This window comes from Lacerta agilis, chromosome 9 (genome assembly GCF_009819535.1).
Source record: "Lacerta agilis isolate rLacAgi1 chromosome 9, rLacAgi1.pri, whole genome shotgun sequence".
Classification (NCBI taxonomy): domain Eukaryota; kingdom Metazoa; phylum Chordata; class Lepidosauria; order Squamata; family Lacertidae; genus Lacerta; species Lacerta agilis.
This window is the reverse complement of record NC_046320.1, coordinates 74,383,873-74,405,969: the sequence shown is the minus strand read 5'-3', so window position 1 is coordinate 74,405,969 and position 22,097 is coordinate 74,383,873. Positions and strand designations below refer to the sequence as shown.

The 22,097-nt window shown below is 56.1% G+C and overlaps 1 protein-coding gene and 1 long non-coding RNA gene across 3 annotated transcripts; both read left to right on the top strand.

The window, feature by feature from the left end:
• Positions 1–8,368: 8,368 nt before the first annotated feature.
• Positions 8,369–13,968, top strand: LBX2 (ladybird homeobox 2). Its single transcript, XM_033161169.1, has 2 exons — positions 8,369–9,614; positions 13,040–13,968. Exons 1-2 carry the CDS (start codon positions 9,296–9,298, stop codon positions 13,522–13,524), a joined length of 804 nt encoding a protein of 267 aa, XP_033017060.1. The 5' UTR covers positions 8,369–9,295; the 3' UTR covers positions 13,525–13,968.
• A 3,148-nt stretch (positions 13,969–17,116) lies between these two features.
• LOC117053077 lies at positions 17,117–21,574 on the top strand. 2 transcript variants are annotated; one of them, XR_004427351.1, is made up of 4 exons: positions 17,117–17,192; positions 18,022–18,060; positions 18,732–18,816; positions 21,539–21,574. It is a non-coding gene; the product is annotated as an uncharacterized LOC117053077 (long non-coding RNA). The 2 variants fall into 2 exon arrangements; XR_004427352.1 differs by lacking the exon at positions 21,539–21,574 and adding an exon at positions 19,330–19,760.
• Positions 21,575–22,097: the final 523 nt, after the last annotated feature.

The window sequence follows — 22,097 nt, the reverse complement described above, 5'->3', positions numbered from 1 at the left end:
CACCATGGACCCGTTTCTTCTACCATCTGTGATTGGATCAAAGGTGTAGTGACAATAAAGGTTTAATTAATTAATTATTATTATTATTATTATTATTATTATTATTATTATTATTATTATTATTATTTATTAGTGCACGGAAACGTCCTTTAGCTTCCTGCTGCAGCGGTGCCTATTTATCTACTTGCACTGGTGTGCTTTCGAACTGCTAGGTTGGCAGAAGCTGGGACGGAGCAGCGGGAGTTTACCTCGTCGCAAGGATTAGAACCACCGACCTTCCGATTGGCAAAGCCAAGAGACTCAGCGGTTTAACCACAGCGCCTCCCGCTCCGTTTACACTCTGCCTGCCTTCCAGCTCCAACGCGGCATCCACAGGGCAGCCTAAAATTAAGGTTGCAAATAATATCGCTTATATACAATTAAGTCAAGAGCCATTATTAAAAAAACGTCCCGCTCCAGGGGCCCTTCCACAGCGTCTTGGTCTTCACAAAGCGCTCCTCCGTTCACTTAAGGAAATGGCTGCAGAGCCCAGCTCCTCCTCGCGCTCTTGACAACTGAGATTAGCACACACGCACGAACACAAACGCACAAACACACGCATCTAAAGGCCTGGGATGGAGCTGCCCGCCCCACAAGCACATTCTTTTCCATCACTTAACTCAATTTCCCTGTCAACGCCCCAGATAAGCTGGGGGGGGGGAGAGATGCTGAAGGAGAGGGGGGGCGGAGATGCAAGACCTGCTGAGAATGAGCTGGGGGGCCTGCAAGGATTCCCCTCTGCAGCAATTTCCTGGTGCGTGTCACAGGGCATTATGAGAGACGGTGTGCAGGGCAGCGGGGGGGAGGGCGGGGGAGTGTCTGTACGAAGCATGAAGCGGGGAGGAACCAGGGAGGGCAGGACGAGCATTTGTCTCCTTGCAGGTTGAAGTGTCCCTGCGAACACGCCCTGAGTCCCTGGATAGCGCTCCCGCACAGGCTGAACCCGGGCAGCGAAGACGCCTCTTTCTTCAGAGGTTGTGCCCCGCCTTAGTCTGCTGCAGCAAAAAAAAGGGGGGGAGGAAGGGTCTGTTGCGCCTTCATTATGGCATCAGGCTTTCATGCAATCGCGGGATTGTAGAGTTGGAAGGGCCCCAAACGGTCATCTAGTCCAACCCCCTGCAATGGAGTTTTGTGGACCAGCGTCGACTGCTTCAGATGCATCGGGTGGGGCCTTAAAGACTCCCCCCTGTATTGTGGCATCAGCTGTAGACAGAAGCCAGAGGGAGGCGCGGACTCCTTGGAGGAAAGTGGCTTGTCTGTTGTCTGAGGTCCTTTGTCTTAGCAAGACTTCCTGGTCAGAGCGCTGGGCTAAGACCGGAGGCATCCTGGCTCAGACGCAGCCACGAAGCTCTGGGTGACCAAGAAACAGCTACGCCATCTGAAGAAGTGTGCGTGCACACGAAAGCTCATACCAAGAACAAACTGAGTTGCTACTAAGGTGCTACTGGAAGGAATTTTTTTATTTTGTTTTGACTATGGCAGACCAACACGGCTACCTACCTGTAACTGGAACTACCTCATAGGGAGAAAACAGAGGGAGATGGACAACACTGAGCTCTTTGGACCACAGCTGAGAGCCCTTGTGGCCTAATGGCTAGAGTGCGGCACCTGGGAGACCTTGGAGTCAGTCCCCATCTCTTCGCCTAACCTCCCTCACAAGGTTGTTGTGAGGAAAAGAACCATGGACACACCTTGAGCTCCTTGCAATTTAGAGATGTATATAAATGTTGTAAGTACCTAAGAAGAAGAGTTTGGATTATCACTACCCGAAGGAGTCTCAAAGCGGCTCACATTCTCCTTCCCCTTCCACCCCCACAACAAACACTCTGGGAGGTGAGTGGGGCTGAGATTAGGAGTCTACCGCTCTTAACCACTACACCACACTGGCTCTCAAACATACATACATACATGAATAAATAAAATTGTAATAACAATAGTGTGGAAGAACTGTGGATCTGGCCCTGTGACGGGTGCCGGGCGATGCCCGCTCCTCACTCGTAAGAAGTCGATCTCTTAGTGTGGCAGCGCCTGTCCTCTAGAACACCTTGCCGATTGACAGCCGGCGGGCTCCTTCCCTGCGCTCTTTTCTGCGCCTGATAAAAGCATCCTTGCTTAGACAAACCTACTCAGGTAACAGGTGGTTAGCCGTGTTGGTCTGCCATAGTCAGGTAAAATGACTACTCAGGTAAAATGTTGGTGTTTGTTTTCATCTGATTTTAGTTTATGGGTGGTTTTAATTTTTCGAATGTTGCTTATAACTGTTTTTATCGATAATTTTATTTTTCGTTCTTTGTATAAACCACTTTGAGGCTTTTTACAATCAAGCAGAATACAGTTTTAAACGAACGAACGAACGAACCCGTTTCCTTTGCTGTAGGCTAGCAAAGAGCCAACCCCGGGCGAGCTGGATTTTCGCTGTGGCTTAGAAATCTTTCCTGGGGACTGATCCCGCCAGCAAGGCCTGCCTTTCCCAGAGCGCCTCCCCTGGGCTGTCCCTGAGGAGTCCCGAGTCAAATCCTGCGCGCCACCCGCGGGCACAGCTCTCTTCCCGCAGAGGCGTCTGGGGAGGTTCCGGCGCTGGACTGGGAGGCGGCGACGGACGGATTGTCTGTGCTAAGGTGGGAGATAAAACGACTAAGAGGAGCTCTGTGGAACCAGGAACAGAAGGGATCGGGGCCACCGGCAAACAGGCCCTGACTCGCTGGGCAAGGGCCCCTCGCCAGCCTCAAAGGCCCCACTGCAGCAAACAGACGCGCGCAGTCAGAGAAATGATTTATCCGACGTGCGCCAGGCAGCCCTTCCAGGCCTCCGGCTTCGCTCGCGGATAAAAACTCTCTTAGTCCGCCTTGTCAACTAAGACGCTCGAGGCGCCAACATGTTAAAAACAGACAAACGAAAACCAGCAAAGGCGCTAAAGCAGAGAGGCGAAACCCTGGCTGAAATCCTGGAGAGCAGCTGGCACGTAAACCGCCAAAGGAGGGCATGAATCTGGTCGCGGCGCCCAGACGAGAAGGGCCCCGCTGCGCCGCCCATTCGCCGCCCTGCGGAAACGGCGAGAGGGTCAGAATGACCAGGCATGTCCGACTGCAGCCGGCGAGGTGGGCGGGAGGGAGCCGGCGACTGCAGGCCGCTGAGCAAGTAGCCAGCCCGGCAACCCCGCGTTTATCTCTTGCATTTCGTTGCAAACGTCCACACGTGGCGTACGGCTGGCGAGGTGAGGCGGGAGCGAGGGCGACTTGTAGACTTTGCACTTTGGGTGGTTTTGCCTTGGACAAGATTTTGGGGTGCTCCTGCTTTTCCCTGCCCCCTCCCACTTCAGAGAGGAAGGAGGCAGCGGAGGTTCTCCTGCGCAGTCTCCTCAGGCCGCGGCGGATCGGAAGCCCTGGCTCCGGGCTCCCTCCTTCCTGGCTCCGTGTCGAAACTCCGCCGCCCGCGGGACTTTCACACCTCCCTTCCTCGTCAGATGGAGCGCCTCTCTTCCCCAGTCTCGGGTCAGCGGCCTTCCACTCTCCTCGCTCCGCATCGGGATCTCCAGGAACCTACTTCTGCGGCAACAGATGCAAATAAAATTAGCCAAAACCTGTAAATAAAAGTAGCGTTTGCCTACTAATGCTGCTCATCACTACTCCAGGAGCCGCCTCGCCTTCCACGCCGTGTAAGCCGCTTGGTGGGCTTTTGCCGGTTCTTCTGCATTCGATGCGCTTCTGGCTGAAGAAGCATTTTGACGGTCACTCATAAGTCTTGGGATCGGAGCCTTAGGCGGCCAGGAGAGATGCGCCTTCGAGCTGCCGCCGGTCTCCTTCGGGGGACTCTCGGAAGGCAACAGGAAGGAGCGGGCGAGGAAAGGCCCGGCGCTTTTTCACTCCTGCGGCTCAGCGCAGGTCTTGTGAGAGAGGCGAACTATTGAAAGGGAAAGCAATTAAAAAAGGACGAAAGCGAGAAAGCTCGGCCAGCGGGGCTTGCCAGACTCCCGCGCGGCTTCGCTGAAATCCCGGAGCAAAGCGGAGCCCGTGAGGAGGCAGACCCGCTTGAAAGGAACCCGCGAGTGCCGGCGAGGGAGGCTCCCCTGGCGTGAGAGATGGGGGGGGTGACCTCTCTTTCCAAAGGCGCCTCCCGCCCCTATTGTCCAGAACCATGAGGGACTTTCGCCGGTTGGGAAGGGAAGACGAGCCCCTTTGGGATCGACTCCGGAATGGAAGGAGGCGGGAACTTGGAGCTCCCCCGTCCGGGAGACAATGCCCCGTATTCCCGTTTACTCTTTCCGGGCCTTCACACCAAAGTCTGCCCCCTCCCCGGTTCCGATCCTAGATATTTTCATTCCCCACCCTCAAAAATTTCAATTTCCAGGCTCCCTTATCTCAGCAAAAGCAGATGAGGCGACGCGCTGGGGATTGTCCCGACATGAAAGTCACCATCTGGCGCAGCGCTCTCCCGATCCGCCGCCGCCGCCCCCCCCCCCTCCGCCCGCCCGCCCGCGCGGCTGTGGCCATGGCGGGCTCCATCCGCTCCTAATCGCTCGTGTAAACGGCCCATCTATCACTGCGAGCGGGGATTAAAGACCCCGGAGCGGAGGGGCGCGCAGTCCGCCAGGCGCTGAGTGACAGCTGCGCTTAACCATTTCGGCTCCGGGATGGGGCAAAACTTTTAACAGGGCGGGGGGGGGACTATAGAGGGGGGGGCTCTAACGCAAGAAGCGAATTTATTCGGGGTGGAATCCTTGGGATCCGCGGGAGTAGCTTCCTCACCTGCTGTAAGCGCTGTGCCTGATCCGAACCATGGGGGAGATCTTTCGGCAGAGGAGCCGCCCTACAACACTGCATTACACCCACCAATACCGAGGTGATTCTACGCGGAGCTCCTGCTTTCATTCTGGGGTTTGGGGCCTACGTGGCTTTGTGCGCGACGGTTACAAAGAGGAACCTCTCTTTCGGCGGCCTTTCCTTGATTCTGCCTCATTGATCTCCGAGAGACTTTTCCCCGACGTGAAATGGCGCCGAAGGGTGGTTTGGGGTCTAGCCAAGCCTGGAGCTCGTCTCCGGGTTTCTTGAGGGGAAATGGGGAGTAGGAGACCGACCGGGTTCGGGCAAAAGGAGCGGAACCTCAGCCACCGACAATCTAGGCGTTCCGACAGCCCGGGCAGAATCGGGGCCGATTCCCCTTTGAAGGGTGGGCCGAGAAGAAAAAGCAACCGGAAAAACGGCGGGGGATGTTATTGGGGTTGCAGCTGACAAATTTATTTCTTTAATTTAAAAAAAAAAGGTTTTCCAAACCCTTACAGCTCTAGAAAGAGCAAACCGCATCCCCTTACCTGACAGATTCCTTCTAACTTTCCAAATATTTATCTTCTATACGTTTCCTTTGTTCTGTGTTAACCTAAAAGAAGCAAAAGATTAAATAAGGGACCAAGAGACGATAGAGGGATGGGTGGCGGCTCCATCCAACCCCTTTCCAACCGGGAAGGAGGTGGCCCTGCTTGGGGGCTTTCCTGGGTTGGCCCTGAGAAGCCACGACCCGGCCGCCAGCGCTTTTCTCAGGCCCGGGCAGGGCAGGACACCGCCTGCGCCTCACACCTGCTGTTCCACCCGGCCGTCAGGATGCAGGGTCAGGCAATGGGGACCGCGGGACTGGGAGACGGGGCGTCGGAACCTCTTTCACAGATCAGGCCCGCAGCTCTGGTGCCCGACACGCTAGTCGGCTGGAGGAGGCTCGGCCTTCACAGCCTCCGCTGGCAAGGAGGGAGGCTCAGAGACCCTCGCGCCCCAGGCCTGTAAGCTGAACGTCTAGACGGTGTTCTTGCGGTGCTGCGGTTATCACGCGAATGAGCATTCTGCCCAGCGGAGGTTGCACCTTCCTGTTACAAACCCGGAGCCACTTCGATCCTCATGAATGTTGTGAAGGGAATGGGAAACAAAAGGCGACTTCTGAATCTTGCGGGGTTTCTGGCTAACAGGCGTCGTATGGTCGCCTTTCAGGGTGATTGGAGGAGCAGGCAACAGGGCTGCTGGCTGTGAGATGCCCGGTGGCCACTGGCCACTGGCCACGTTCACACAGCCACAAGTGCTTTGCCGTGTCTCGTGTGAACGCACCATCCGCCCTTTCCCTCTTCTTTCCTCCGGCCTCTTCTGGCCTTCGGTGTGGGCAGAGACTACGGCTTGTAGGACTTTCCCAAAAATCGCGCGCCCACACCGAAGAAGATGTTTTGGATTGGCTTGGGGGGAAGAACGTGGTGGAAGTCGGTCGCAGGGCGGATGCGGAAGGCGAGCGGAATGCGGACGGCCCGTGGCAAGGGCTGCCGGCTTCTCCTGGGCCTTTCGCGCTTTCTCCGGAGGTGTCTCTGGGATGTTCCGTTTCTCTTCCGCCCATTGGTGAAGTCCTCCGGGCGGAGGTTGGATGGCCATCTGTCAAAGATTCTTCAGTTGTGCTTCCTGGATTGCAAGGAGTTAGACTAGATGACCCACGGGGTCCCTTCCAACTCTACAATATATGATTGTGTGCCTACATTTGGGGTGTAGAGGGGCGGGAAGGGATTTTCCTGCCCTCCCCCACCCCGTAACCTTCAGAGATACCGCCCCCATTCCCTCGTTTTCTGCCTGTCAACCTTTTGCCGCTTGCGCTGTTGGCTTTCCTGGGGGTCTTGTGCTTCCCGCCCGCCGAGTCCGGCCGGCAACAGGGTGCCCTCGGTGCGCGTCCACCGGGAGCCCTTTGCGCACAGACGAACCCGAGGTTTGGACAGGATGGGCCTGGCCTCTCAGCAGCTGGCTGTGGAGGGGGACAGGCTGGGAGGGAGGGAGGGAAGCAGGGGGGGGGTTTACAAGCGTGCGGGATCATGGAGCTATTTGTATGAGGCTTTTACGGCCGGTCCGGGCAGTGAAACTCAAAACCTGCCCAAAGCCCCGCGCTGCGGGCCTTAATCACTCCCAGACGCGGCGCTTTTATGGGCCATTTAGAACTGGGGAGGCTATAAAACTCCAGGCAGTCGAGGGGGGGTTAGAATAGTCGGGGTGCATCCTGGAGGGGGGTGGGGGACCCCATGGAGGCCCCTCTCTCCGGAGAGGCCGAGCTAGCCGTCGGGGGGAGGTCGGGGCCGCCCAGCCTGTCTACAGACTCCCCTCCCCAGCAGGCGGCCCGCAGGGGGCTTTGAAATGCTCTTTACAGCGCTTGGGGGGGGGGAGCCGCTTTTTATGGCTCCCTTTACGGGGATGTTGCACGTCTGCCTTGCATTAGCGGCGGGGGTGGCGAAGGGGCCTCGCGGAGCGCCCAGCTGGGCCGCAGGCGGCGAGGCAAGCAGCCGGAGGGCCCGATCCACCAAAGACCCTAGGACGCCGCCGAAGCCGCCCTGCACCTCGGGCGGGGCAGCGAGTCGGCTCACTCCCAAGAGCGCAGGGGAAGAAGCGGAGGGTGGAGGGCCGGAGAAAAGGGGAAGAAGACCCTAAGTTGGCCTCGATGGGTAGGGTAGGAGGGCCCGTAGGGAACACAGGGACACGCGAGGGGCAAACCTGGAGCGGAAACAGCGGCTCGTCTGGGCAGCGTCTCGCAAGTCTCGGGTCCTGCGGGCCACGCACGTCAAGGGCGCCCGCTGAACAAGCCAGAGCCGGTGCTGAGCGAGAAGAACCTGAGGGTGCCCAAGATAATAATAGCAGTAATAGCACGAATAATAGTACTACTACTACGAAGAGTACTACTGATAGTACTACTACTAATAGTAACAACAGTAACAATAGTAAAAATAACAAAGCACATCTTCAACAACGGCAGCAGCAACAAAATTTCGTGCGTCCGCGAAGGAGAGCGTGGAGTGGCTCTCGCGGGGTGCGAAGCCTGCCCTTCTCTTCCTTCCTTTCCCTTACACCAAGCGGAGGAAAACCCCTCCGTGGCTCTGTCGGCATTGGAGGAAGAGGAACCTCTCCCCGAAGTTCCCGCGGGGCGATTTCAGGGCCGCCAAGCTGGTGAAGGCGCTGCAACTGTGCGTAATTGCGCAGCGAGGTAAAACCAGAGTCCCGAGAACAATAAGCTGGGCTGCCACAAACCCCCGAGGCGTATTTAGCAGGAGGGTCGCCGCCGCCCGAAGGAGAAGCAGCCGGAGGCCCCGGAAGAACCCGGCGCTTCTCCAGCTTGGAAGAATCCTTGCCACAGAAGGGCGACTGGCGATTATGAACCGCACTAGAGGGAGAGTACTATCTCTCCAGAGGGGAAGGCCGCAAAGGGCCGCAAAGGCCACACGCTGGTCAAGGAAGGCTCCGCTCCTCCAAAGCAGACCCGATCCTGGAGAGGGGGTGGGGGTGGGCGAAGACACAATGCCAAAACTCAGGGGGCTCCTTGAGCAGAGACAATTGCCAGAGATGAGTCCCGAAGGGGGAGGCAGGGTCCTCTATCGCCCACCCCAGCTGCCCTTCTTGTATCTACAGCCAGTTTGGCAGGGAGCGGTGGAAGGGTCTGGAAGGAGCGGGGACCACCGCGGAGCACACATACCGGGAGCTGGAGAGGCGAGGCCCAGCGTGATAAGCCGAGAAGGGGCCAGCCCGGAAGGCGCTGCTTCACAGCCGAAGCTGTCCTCGGCTTGGGGAGCCGGAGAAGCTGTCGGGTCAGGGCCCTGGCGCAGGCCTAGCCGCTCCCCGCGACGCCTCTTTGCTCCCGGGATCGGGGCCGCCAGCTCAGCGGTGGAGCCGAGGGAGCCCCCAGGCAGGCCTGCGAGCAAAGGCAGAGCCGCCGGGCGGTGGCCGCTTCTGCAAGGCGGCCGGAGAAGCGGGGACCCCCTCCCCTCCCCTCCCCGCGCCCCCCCCCACTCGCTCCCCCCTCTGAAACTTTGCTAACACTTCCGCGCTGGCTCCTCCTACCCGGGTGCCCAATTGATGGCCCTGCCTGTGTGTCTTTAAGGCTGGAGAGCCCGGGCGGACTTGGCTAGGACTGAACGGGCTCGCCCGCGGCCAGAGGCAAGGAAGACCCGACGGGACGCCCCCTCCCCAAGCCGCGCCGGGCGAGGCCAGGCAGGGGGATGGGCCGGGGGGACCCTTGTGCGGCGCCGCTCGACTCTTAGGCCCGGATCCAACGGGCAGCGGGGCGGGGGGGGGGAGAGGAGAGGAGCTTCCGCGCTCAAAGCTGGAGGGGGCGGCTCAGAGCGGCTGGCGCGCAGAGATAACAACGCCGGGGGATCTACAGCAGCAGCACCATGACCCCAAGGGGGTGCTGAGCCCCATCCCTACTCCAGGAGAAGCTGGGGGGCTCCCTCCCCCTCCCTCCCGCCTCCCTCCCGCGGGCCATGACCTCCGCTAAGGAAGGGAAGGCGGCCCCCGCGCTGCCGCAGCCGGCCACCGAGGAGCGGCGCCGGAGCCCGTTGGACCAGCTGCCGCCGCCCGCCAACTCCAACAAGCCGCTGACCCCCTTCAGCATCGAGGACATCCTGAGCAAGCCCTCCGCGCGCAAAGCCCCCGCCGCCCGCCTGCTGGACAAGGTCGCCGGCTCGGCCGGACCTCCCCGCAACGGCGTGCCCGCTCCCGCCTCTCCGCTCTGCGCCCTCGAGGAGCTGGCCAGCAAGACCTTCAAGGGGCTCGAGGTGAACGTGCTTCAGGCGGCCGAAGGTAAGGGTTCGGCGCGGGGCGAGCGGGAGAGGAGAGCCGGTGGCGGGCGGCAGAGGAGGGCCGCGCTTGCCTGTTCCGCTCCGAGGGGTGACCTCCTCGGGGGCTCTCGGCCACGGGGCTTGGGCAGGCTCGGTAACGAGGTGGCACCCGGGGGCCACCATCCCACAAACGCTACTGGAGGGGCTGCTGAACTGCGAAGCGAAGGAAGCGGCGGCCCTTCCCCTGTCCGGCAATTTCTCGGGCAAAGCGAAGGGCGAGGCTCGGACCATCCTCCGCGGTTTGGAAAGCCCAGGAGCCGCCTCCGGGGCTGGCGGGTGTCCCAAGGAGCCCGAGAAAAGCGCTGATCTCTCGGAGGCGAGGAAGAGACTCATCCGCCTCCACTTTCCTTCGGAAATCCTGATGCGGAGGTCTAGCGGCGTCCGAGGCAAAGGGCTTCTCCGCCCAGCCCTCTTTCCACAGGGTCCCCGAAACGCCAACACCGCTTCCTCCCCTCTGGCCTTTCTAATCGTTTTTTTCCTGCTCCGCAACAATCCGCAGCCGGTTAAGTCAATATTATGTCAGCGGCCTGGATTTGTTTATCTGTCCCGCTGGCTCCACTTGACGGGCAGAGTCAGTCCAGACCTCGAACCGACACACAAACCGTCTGCCCTCCGAGGACGGCAAATGGCTGCCGCGTTGGGTCTTTCAAAACTAGACCGTTTTCTCTCTTTCGGTCCCGCCCGACGAGCAAGAAAAATGTCACCGGCCTAAAGGGCGCGAATTAATTTCTCGCGGGTGCCAAAGTCCTTGGTGGCGGCTGGGTTCGTTTACCGAGCGCGATAATTTCTCCTTGCTGGGTTTCACACCACTGCGATTTAATTCTGTCTTCTGCTTCTGTAAAGTGACCCCCTCTCGCCCCTGCAATACACGCAGAGGCACTGTCATATTAGCCGAAGGATGAACGCCAAAAAACGGCCCCGAATCGCCTTAAACCACAAAGCGAAACGCGCTAGTTCGTTCGGGGCCATTTACTCCGATGTCCAGGAGAGAAACCCGGGAATCGAATCGGTTGGAGAACGGCCGGATAATCAAAGTGGGCACAGCCCTGCCCGGACCCCCATCCCACAAAAAAAACCCGCCATTTAACATCCGGTTCCTCAAAGGATTCTACCACCCCGCTTAAAAAAAATAAAAAAAAAATGCTGAGAGTGAGAGACAACATTTCGCCTCCACTTTTCTGGGGAGTTTGACCTTACAGTCGTCGCCGTGGCTAGAAACCTTTCAGGCCGAGCAAACAATTTTCCGCCGGAGCCCCAAATTCAGGAAGGTTGTTCCCTGCTGAGCCCCGCTTCGGAATAGTCAGCCCCCCAATTGTTCCCTGGGCAAAAGGCGAGCGAAGGCCCCGGACTCTCCTCCTCAACACTTCTCAAAGGTACCCAAAGAGCCACGTGGAGAGGCGCAATCGGACATTATATTAATTAGTTCAAATTAATTATATTAAATAATATTCTTTGTATTTTACAATTTCCCATATTTCTTGGGTGGATGTTCCTTGTCAGTCTTTCAGCTTAAATTGCTAGCAATTCCCCAAAACCATGTTTCAACTTAATATAAATATGAGGGAGCATGTTTCAGACGCCTCTCTCCCTGCGCCAAAATATACACATATGTATTCTCCGCTCTGGGTAATATTTGAGTTCCTCTTGTTTTCCCAAAAAACCCGGGAAACTCTCTTTTTCCCTGCTGGTGAAATTAGCCAGGCCTCACCAGGTTCCGTTCGGCGCCCTTCGGGCAGAATTCTAACTAGCCAAGGGCGAGGGAGGCAGCGGGTGTTTTCCTTCTAATCGTGAAACAACAAAGCTGTGGGAAGTGGGGTGGAAAGTGGGACAGAAAGAGAATTTAAAACCCATTTCAAAGCCAGGCTTTTTAAAGGGCGTTTTCAAACTTTCAGTTTAAAACGTTTTGCATTTTCCCCAGCTGAAGTGCAAATCACGCGCCGGATCAGAATCTCAATAAATTTAATTTAATTTAAATTCCGGTGGATGGAAATGGGTTTAAATTCTCATTCTGTCCCACTTTCTTTCCCACCATTCACAAGTGACGCTTTTCTAAGGTGTTCGCAGGACGCTCAAGCGGTTCACGTTTACAAATTCGGATTTCAGACCTGGGAAAGGGAAAATTGAGCAGCATTTGCGAAAAAAAGCCAATAGAGGAAAGCAGGATTTGAGCGCGCAATTGGTGTAAAGGGGCCATTAGTTTGGATGAGCCCATCCTGAAGAGAAGGGCTCGATCCTGTGGATTCACCCAAACGGATTAATTCTGCGAGAGGTCATAGGGTTTCCTGGAGGCGTCCGGCTTCTCTGCTCTGGGCTGAATCGTTTTAATTCTAGACGAGGCCCTCGCGAGGGCTCAACCGCAGCCTAGTCTCTGGCAGGTCCCTGGTCTCGTCACTCCCTCGGCCTTAAGGTCCTTGTCCCGGACGAGAGGAGAGGAAGACCCCTTGTCCTTTGACGGTGGTCAGGGGGAGGCCAGAGGGTTGCTCCGCCAGCATCCGAGGTCAAGGGTCCCGCACTTCAGAACAGCCATTTGGTTTCATTACTGCCTCTTGCGCGCCTTTCTTAGAGGTGGAAATGAGAAATGGAAATATAGAACCAGGAGACATTCGCTCTCCTTTCTCACCAGTCAGAAATTAAGTACTGTATCACTGCTATGCGGTTGTTGTTGTTATTATTATTATTGTATTATTACTATTATTTAATTGTTATTATTATCCCCACTCTCACTTCAGGATAAAAGTGTAGTAATTATTTCTTGATCTGGGATTTTGTTCCAGATTTTAGTTTGGTGCCTAACATTAATCTCTCTCTCTCTCTCTCTGCCCCCACCCAGCCCAGTTCTTTGGGACAAAGGTCGGCGCCTTGACCGCCTTTACTTCGTTGTGCGAGCAAATGGTCGGGGCTTCTCAGAGTCTGGTTTTCAACAAAATGTTATCAAGGCCTTTGAACAACGGCGGCCGCCCAGCACAGTCCCTCTTTGTGCTCCTTCACTCGCCCTTCCATCCCCACTAGAACTGGGTCCGCGCTTCAGCCTCGGGGCGGGGAGGATAGGCTAGAAGTCGCCCGTCGTTCTCCTGGGCTCCCCCACCCAACTCGCTGGGTTTCGGTTACCGTCGGGACGGGTCTCGCCCTGCGTCCAAGGGGAAGAGGTCTCTCCCGACCCCAGCAGAAGGCACAGCGAGAGGCCTTGCCAGGCCTCCAGGCAGAGGAAGCGGAGACTCCCGCCGCCCCTTCCAGCCTTGGTGGGGTAGCTCGGGAGTTGCCCCGACGGCTGCAGGTTCTTTGGCGACTCCAGACCAGGCTAGGGCAGGTGCGGGACGGGGGGCGCTGGCGCTTATGCCCGGCGGGGGCGGCTGATGGCGAATCCTTCTCATCTGCCTCCCTCTGCAGGCCGGGACCCACTGGGCGCCTTCGGGCCGCGGCAGCAGTCGAAAAAGCGTCGGAAGTCTCGCACGGCCTTCACCAACCACCAGATCTACGAGCTGGAGAAGCGCTTCCTGTACCAGAAGTACCTGTCGCCCGCCGACCGGGACCACATCGCGGCGCAGCTGGGCCTCAGCAACGCGCAGGTCATCACCTGGTTTCAGAACCGCCGCGCCAAGCTGAAGCGGGACTTGGAGGAGATGAAGGCCGACGTCGAGTCGCTCAAGAAGCTGCCCCCGGCCGCCCTGGAGAAGCTGGCCAGCATGCCCGAGCTGGAGCCCCAGCCCCAGCCCCAGCCTGGCCGGGCCCGCGGGGGCAGCCTGCCCCGCGCCTCGCCCCCGTCTTCGCCCGGAGCCTCGCTCCGCGCCACGGACCCCTTCTCCGACGGCGAGGAGAACGACGACGACGAGGAGGGCGAGGAGGAGGACGAGGAGATCGACGTGGGGGACTGAGAGCCTCGCGCGGGGCTAGCCCGCTCCCCCAGCATCGAACCAAGGGACAGGGGTTGAACCGTTGGACCCTGTACCTCCCTCTCTTTCTCCCGCCTCACCGCCAGCAAAGGGGCTTCAGACGGCGCCCCAGCCCAAGAACAGAGAGTCCCCACTTTCGACGTCCTGCACCCCAATTCCCTAACGCCCCAGGATTCCATTCAACCCGCTTTCCCTCCATCTTTATCCCCCCCCCCTCCATTCATCCCTTGCCCCGTCCCCGGCCACCCTGCATGTCGTCCATACGTTGCCCGACACATGCCTGCCTGCACCTCAGATTCCCCCCCCCCTTATTCTGGCCCCAGCAGCCCAGCTGACCCCACCCCGTCCTCCTTCTTCGGTCACTGACGTGGAAGATTTGGTGCAATTTCTTTTTCTAAAAAATCAATTAATTTTATTATTATTATTTTTCAATCGTGGTTTGGTCCCTGCTGTGATCTCGATTCGTCCCCGTCCCCGTGTCCTTGCTGTTTCCCATGAGTCCAGACTGGGACACCCACCCGGAGGAAACAGGGGACTGTGGTAGTGGTGGGGGGGTGTCTTATGGGAAGGCCGCATTTAGCACATTCCAAAAGGAGGCCCCGACGGCTGGACCTAGAGCTCTGGCGACTCTGCGAGGAACCCCCCCCCCCGGGAAGGGAGGCTGCCCTTCCTCCCAGTTTGGGGTGGGGGCAGCTCTCCCAGCCTTTCACGCACCCCCCCATCCCACCCTCAGTTTCCCGGTTCTCTCGGTCGTGTGTGCGTGTATATATTTTGAATAAAAGGACACACCAGATGACGCTACCAGGTTCCAGCTTACGAAGAAATGGGGCGGGTGGGGGGCACTGGGGGAATCCGGACAGAGAGGGACCCGGTAGCCTGAGACACAAGGGAAAAGCCGAGTCCCGGAGTCAGGAAGCCGAAAGGTGGGCGAGGGCGAGGGCGTCGCCGCATGAGAAAACGGGAGTGTCTCCCCCCCCGGCCCCCACCATCAACCCACGACGGATCTCCTGCGGAGAAGACGCTCCCACGAGTGGAGGGGAGTCGCCTCAGAGCCACACCCCCCCCCAAGTCTGTCTCAAGCACAGGAAGAGGGGCTGGGGACAGAGCCCCGCAGGGGACTTGCCGCTAAATCGAGGGGCTTCGTGGTTTGTTTGGTTTGGGTTGGAACAGGGGGGGGGGGTGGCGGTTACACCCCGGCCTCTTCCCTGTAATTGTCAATTGGGGAGGGGTTCCAGAGGGCCATCCAGTCCAACCTCCCGCAATGCAGAAACAGCAGCAACTATAGCATCCCTGACAGATGGCCGTCCAACCTCCAACCGAGGAGAGTCCGCCACCTTTTTCCGAGGGAGGGCGTCTATTCACCTTTTCCGTTACTTCTGGGTTAGGGATGTTTTCAACGGGGAATAACTTGTGTGAGTCGGGGGCGGGGCGGGGGGGGGGCAGAAAGGCGGCACAGAATGTTCAAATGTTCCGAACTAAAGAAAAGACCGCTAGGATCTGCCTGCGCCGAACGGAAGGCTTATATGCAACGTAGTAGCCAAGCGCGCCTGCCCATGTGCAGAGAGCAGTCCTCCCTCCGCTCGCTTCCAGAAAAATCCGGCATCCCTTCCAAGCTTCGACCGACGGCAGAGGGAGGGCCGCTATCTGAGCAGCAGCCGGGCTGGGGGAGGGGGGGCTTGCCCCTCCCCCACCCGCCATCCATCCCCCCGCCGCCGCCCCCCTCTCCTCCACCCACGCCGTGTCTGCGCCCCGTACGATTCAATTAGGCGCTGGGAGCCGGCCCTGCCATCTGGTTTGTGAATTCGCCCCGCTGATGGATTGGAGCCCCCGCCTGTCGAGGGGAGGCCAGGCAAGCAGAGCAATGGATTAGGGGTGGGGGTGGGGGGGTTGGCGATGAACCCTTTTGGAGAGGAATGGGTCGCACTTCAAGGCCGGGGGATTCGTTCCGGAGGGGGGGGGGGGCGCCCAGGGGAGACCCCCGCCCAGCCGCCCCCTCCTTCCCCAGCGCCGCAGACAGCGCCTTTTATGAGCGGGACGTGCCTCGGCCACCGCGGGAGGGGGCGGGGAGAGGGGGCGGGGCGGGAGGAAGCCCCGCCTCCGCAGGGGAGGGGCGCCGCCGCCGCCTTCGGGACTCGCCCCTCCCCCTTCTCTCTCTGCACGTGGCCACTAGCTCTGCAGACGCGAAGGGTCCTTCTCCTCGGAAGGGCGCCTGGGGGGGGGGGAGGAGGCGGCAAAGAGGGAGGAGGGCACCGTCTGCAAGGTACGAGAGCCAGGCATAGGCAACCTTCGGCTCTCCAGATGTTTCTTTTTATATATATATAAAGATTTTATTATTTTCCATTAAAACAAAGAAAAAACACAGCATAAACATAAACATAAACACCATAAAAACACAATACATAAACACAATAAAAACAATAGCAATATAAACAAACATAAAGAAAAACGTATACTAACCTTAACCAACACTTATCTTTGTAAATTTCTTGTTACAATCTTCTCTATTCAGGGGGCTTCCCCTGTTCCCTCCACTGTCTTCAAAATCGTATATATGTTATAGGTAGCTTTGTATCTTATTCCATTAACATTTACCATATTTCTTGATGCACTTAACTTTACTTAATCAAATATAAATCATAGCTTAAACACAAAATCTTAAAATGCTTTTTAACAATTAAATCCTTCATACAAAAAAATTCTTCTAAACAGTTTTATCTAACATAAACCTGCTAAAGCCAATCTTCTGCTTAGTTCTGCTCAAATATTCAATTTTACAGATTTAACTAAATAGTCTTTAAATTTTTTCCAATCCTGCGACACCTTCTCCTCCCTCTGGTCTCGGATTCTAACGGTCAGTTCTGCGAGTTCCATATAATCCATTAACTTCATCTGCCATTCTTCCGGCTCTCCAGATGTTTTGGCCTACAACTCCCATGATCCCTAGCTAACAGGACCAGTGGTCAGGGATGATGGGAATTGTAGTCCCAAAACATCTGGAGAGCCGAAGGTTGCCTATGCCTGTACGAGACCAACTGAGAACACGGAGGGAAGCCCAGATCCAAAGGGAAGATGGGGGGATGAAGGGTTGGGTGAGGGGCGAAGGGAGAGGCCTCGAGGTCCCCATCACAGGGAGAGGGCAGGCGGCGGGGGGGGGGGGACGACGCACCCTCTTCAATGGGATGGGTGCGCGCGCGCACACACACACACACACAGAGAGCTAGCAGGAAAGCGTCACGTGTGGACCCGCGTCCCCGTGATGCGGCCGCCGCCATCCTGGGTCGGGGGGCAGCCAGGATCTCCTGCGGGAGAAGAAGCGCAGCTCCTCCCTCCCGACGAGCGGCTGGTTTCCTCGCGCGCGATCGGGAGGAGCCTCGGCGGCCGGCACCGGCGGAGAAGGGGTTAAGGCCCTCCGAGTTGTACGTGGCTCCGGGGAGCGAGCGAGGAAGTGACGTTGTTGGACTTCCGCCCTCGTGCACTTGAGCCAGGTTCCCTTCGCGGCCTTCGCTCCTCGCCCCCGCGGCCGCCAAGGAGGCCGCCTGGTCGCCGAGGGATCCCGAGGGGGCGGCGGCGGAGAGAGGCTTCCCGGGTCTCCTTCCTCTCCCAGGAAGGCGGGAGGAGGCGCTTCGGCCCAGGTCTCTCGCTTCTTCCCGGTGAGCTCGCGGTGCGCTTCGCCCCCTCTTTACGTGCTCATTCAATGCTAATAATAATTAATAATAATAATTAATAATGTAGCGCAGAGAGGCGGGTGTTTCTGATGGGGCCATTGTTGCAACGCAGCGAAGAGATGAGAGGTTTTCACTTTTATTTGGCTTTTTGAGGCTTCTCGGATTCTTTCATCTTTGCTCTTGTGATTTTGCTTTTGAGATTCGAAGTCCTCCTTTTGAATTTCCGAATTCAGGTAAAATAAATGTAAAAAAAATTGTCCAGTAGCGTTAATGGAGAAATGTGAGGGCTCCCTTGGACAAAAAACAAGGACACCAGCCCGGAGTTGCCACCCCCCCCTCCCCACAGGTGGGCTGGGTTTGAGCGAGCGCGGGCTCACCTGGGAAGGACCTCCCACCTGGTTGGGCTCACCTGGGAGGGACCTCCCACCTGGTTGGGCTCACCTGGGAAGGACCTCCCACCTGGTTGGGCTCACCTGGGAGGGACCTCCCACCTGGTTGGGCTCACCTGGGAGGGACCTCCCACCTGGTTGGGCTCACCTGGGAGGGACCTCCCACCTGGTTGGGCTCACCTGGGAAGGACCTCCCACCTGGTTGGGCTCACCTGGGAAGGACCTCCCACCTGGTTGGGCTCACCTGGGAGGGACCTCCCACCTGGTTGGGCTCACCTGGGAAGGACCTCCCACCTGGTTGGGCGGGCCTTTGACCTTGGCCAGGGAGGACAATGGACAGCAGGCCGGGGTGGGGTGGGGCTAAGGCCAAAGAAAGAGGCTGACCCTTTCATCCAAGCCTCACTTGCTTTTCTTTCTTCCATCAGGATCGAGATGCAGGAGTGGATTCAGGCGGCCGGATTAAGGTAAGTACCAGCCTTCTGTAATTTTGCTGGAGGGGGGGGCATGGCCCCACCACCTTGCTAGCCTGCATTTTGTGAACTTTTCTTTTGGCGGCGGCCATTTTTTCTTTCGGCAGCGTTGGAGGGGCATGGCCCCTCACTTGCGGCCTTTTTATGGCGTGGGTGGGCTTGGTCCTTCTTAGGGTGGCAGGAGCCCCAGCCTCGGCTGCATGGCAGCCATTCCCTTTTCGGCCACGCTGGGGGGGCATGGCCCCTCCACAGCCGCCGTTGGGCGCTTCACTGGCCCGAGAGGATGGTGGGCGCCCCATTTGCGGCCTTTTCCCCAGCACAGGGTGGGCTTGGGCAGCTGTTCCCCCTTCAGTGGCGCTGGGGGGTGGCATGAGCATACCAGAGCAGAACAGCAGCCAGTAGGCTTGGTCTTCATTGAAGACTGTTGCGACAGAGATGAAACAAGATGGAAGCCCTGCACAAAGGGAGACCCCAACTTTTATTAGCTGCTAATCCCCATGTTACACCCCTCCCCCACAAACTACATCACTAATACATCATGGTTACATCATGAAAGGGGAGGTCTGGTGGCAGATTTGCTCTGGTGGTTGAATAACTGGAAGCTGCAAGAGACTTTGACTAACTTTTTCTGGCATTAAGGATCTTTTTAACTATCACTGTTTCAGCTGCCAGTTGTGAAAGAAGTTTCTCAAAACTTAAATTAATCGAAACGTATCAGAGATCTACAGTGAGCCAAGAAGCCAAGAGCCAGTGAGTAACCTTGTGTCAATTGAGAGAGATTTCAATGTAAATTTTAATGCTGTTATTGAAAAATGCGCACAAATTAACAGCAGGCTATTTTAAATAAATTTGAGTACGCTGTCATTAAATGCATTTTATTTTAATTTCATCAGTGAGTTCTTAAAATACAATGCATGTGCTTGGGGGGGGGGTTAATGGGTTCAATAATGGTGGAAGGGACTCGGAGAGTGTTAACAGTCCACAGGTTAGGGGGTGCAATACTTGCTACGCCCCGGCTGCGCTGCCAAGTGCAACCCCCTCCCCACTCAACCCCCTCTGCCTCCCCTGTCAGACGACGGGCTGAGCAGCCTTCCTCTGTAGGAAGGAGAGACCCACAATGAGTGTGTGTGTGTGTGTGTGTGTGTTGATTTGGGCCAAAATAGGAGCAAGGAGGGGAGACGGGTGGAAGTCCCGGCCTGTAAGGGGGCGGGGGCTGAACAGTGATTGTCACTTTCTCTTTCCTCTCTCTCCTTTGTTCTGCAGCACAACGGGGAGGAGGGCATCAGCAGAAATGAAATTTATCCCTGAAGGTGCCTTTGAGTTTCCCTGCAGGGAATAGCATTTAATTTGACAGTTATGAGACACGTGCAGCAGGCAGTTGAGTGGGGGGGGGGGAGGGAGGAAGCCTCCATGAAAAGCTGCCCCACGCCACCAGTCTGCCCCAAGGGATGTCCTGGAACAATCCCTCTCTCTCTGCACAAGAACTTTGAATAATAGAATCTTTAGAGTGGGAAGGGACCCAAGGGTCATCTAGTCCAACCCCCTGCAATGCCAAAAGAAAGTATTTGGCCTTGGGTCCTTTGCACCCTGACTCATGTGTGGGTGTGTTGGGGTTAGGGGCAATCGGAAGCATAGAATTGTAGCATTGGAAGGAACCCCAAGGGTCATCCCGTCGGGGGTGCTGGGTAGCTGGGCATCTTCACCCTCCGATCCCCAGCCTTCACTACAAGATTAGTAAAGGTAAAGAGACCCCTGACCATTAGGTCCAGTCGTGTCCGACTCTTGGGGTTGCGGCGCTCATCTCGCGTTACTGGCCGAGGGAGCCGGCGTACAGCTTCCGGGTCATGTGGCCAGCATGACTAAGCCGCTTCTGGCAAACCAGAGCAGCGCACGGAAACGCCGTTTACCTTCCCGCTGGAGTGGGACCTATTTATCTACTTGCACTTTGACATGCTTTTGAACTGCTAGGTGGGGAGGAGCTGGGACTGAGCAACAGGAGCTCACCCCGTCGCGGGGATTTGAACCGCTGACCTTCTGATCAACAAGCCCTAGGCTCTGGTTTAACCCACAGCACCACCAGCGTCCCCTCACTACAAGATTAGTGTAGCTCAAAGAATGTAGGAGCTGGATTCTCGGCCTAGACCCAGCTCTCAGCCAAGGCCCCCTGGATGGCAGCTGCCCTCGGAGAGGAGGGTCATGGCACTTAGAAAAGGGCCCCCGCCTCTACCACCTGATTTCGGTTGCCCCTTCGGAAGGAGCAGGTCCTCTTGGCAGGCCTCGGCCCCGGCTTTGTTTCTGAGGAGGGGTCCCGAAGAAAGACTCGACGGGACATGCCAGCACTGAGCTCCCCCCCAGCCAACAGCAAGGAGTGCGGGGTGTGTCTGGGGAAGCTGGAGGCGAGAGCAGGGCTGTCTTAACCTGGGGGTACCAGGGGTGTGGGGCACCCAGGCGCTGTTCTCTCAGGGGTGCCAGGCTGAGAGTTGGAGGGGAAGAGCCCGTCGGAGCGCCATGGGCTCTTCTGCGGGCAGCTCTGCGTGAGTTTGGGGACGAAGTGAGGCACTGAAGCGGGCGGCCAGCTCTGCCCTGCCTGCACGCCTCGACGGCCCACCCAAAGCGCACTGCCCACCCGACAAGGCACGTGGTGCCACCGTTCTCCTTTACATGACTCCCTGGACAGTGCCTGCTGGCTACCACACACACACACACACACACACACACACACGGTGAGGGGGCAGCTAATTAATGAGTAATTTCTGTAGGTAATATATGTTAAGAAAAAATATATAGAAACAGTAATATTCCATTAATAATAAATCAGACAAGTTTAAGTATCGAGTTTATTAATGAGCAAAAGATATGGAAGGGACGGGAAGTCTAATGTTCATGAAGAAACTTACTGTTTGAAAGTTGTTATATTCTTTGTGTGTTTTATGATGTTTTTGATTTGATGATAATAAGGTGGTGTTGTAAAGATGTAATAGTGAAAAATAAAACATAAAAAAATCAGAACCAGACATTGGAATTAGAAATTGGAAATTGAAATTAGTGACTGTGATCTGAGAGTATTATTGGGTGGCTGCTAGCTCTGCTGCATTGCAGTTATTGCATGGACTCTAGCAAGATTCCACCGTGAACTCTTTTACTGTTCAGTGTTTCTGAGTAGTCGCTGAGAGAGATCCATTGATGATTTGCAGAGCAGTGAGAAGAGAGATGCAGGGGACCACAGCTCCAAGACACTTTCCAGAGCAGAAGGTTTCTTGTTCTGGCGGCTCTGCTGTTAACATTTTTTAAATTTTTCTGTCATTTAAACGTATAGGTTATTCCCAAATTTTCATGAAAACAGATGTTGCTAAGTTCCTAAAATTGATTACATGATATTGCAGTTCTCTTATATATGTATTGTAGTTATCTGTATTATTAATAGTAATATTATACAATGGTATGTGATTTCTTTTTTGCTTTCTACAACCAGTGATAACTGCTTCACTATGACTACAAAGAAGAGAACAAGACAGGGAACATTCACACATATGAGCAACCTTATTGGAAGTGGAAGAAACATGTTGCCTTCTGAATTACCAACTTTGCGAGACGTGTTAAGATATGGACTGTTGCTGAGAGAACAAAGTAGTGAGGATATGAGAAACTTCCCAGCTGCCGTTGCAAAAGACATACATCCTAAAGTACTTGAAAAATGGGAACGAGCAAACTGTTCTTTTGTTTTCCCTGTTGTGAATTCAAGAGTTACAGTATTAGCAAAGATTCAAGAAATTTGGGAGCAAGCAAAAAACATATCTCTTGGAAGGGGCAAGTTAGATATTAAAGAAGCCTTTGCTTCAAAACTTGACAAGCTCTTTGACATTCTCAATTGCAAATGCGAAATCATTATGTGCTCTGAATTTGGCTGTGCTACAGATTGCACAAAAGAAGCTCACATTAATTGTACATGCTCTAAAGACAAGCAGATCCCAGTGAAAGAACTTGCTTTCATTAAAAGCCAGAGAAACAAGGTTGGTTCTATTGGACCACAC

Coding starts and splice junctions, on each gene's coding strand:
- LBX2 (XM_033161169.1), top strand. CDS start 9,296: ATGACCTCCGCTAAGGAAGGGAAGGCGGCCCCCGCGCTGCCGCAGCCG. Junction 9,615..13,039: donor CGTGCTTCAGGCGGCCGAAG/GTAAGGGTTCGG, acceptor CTCCCTCTGCAG/GCCGGGACCCACTGGGCGCC.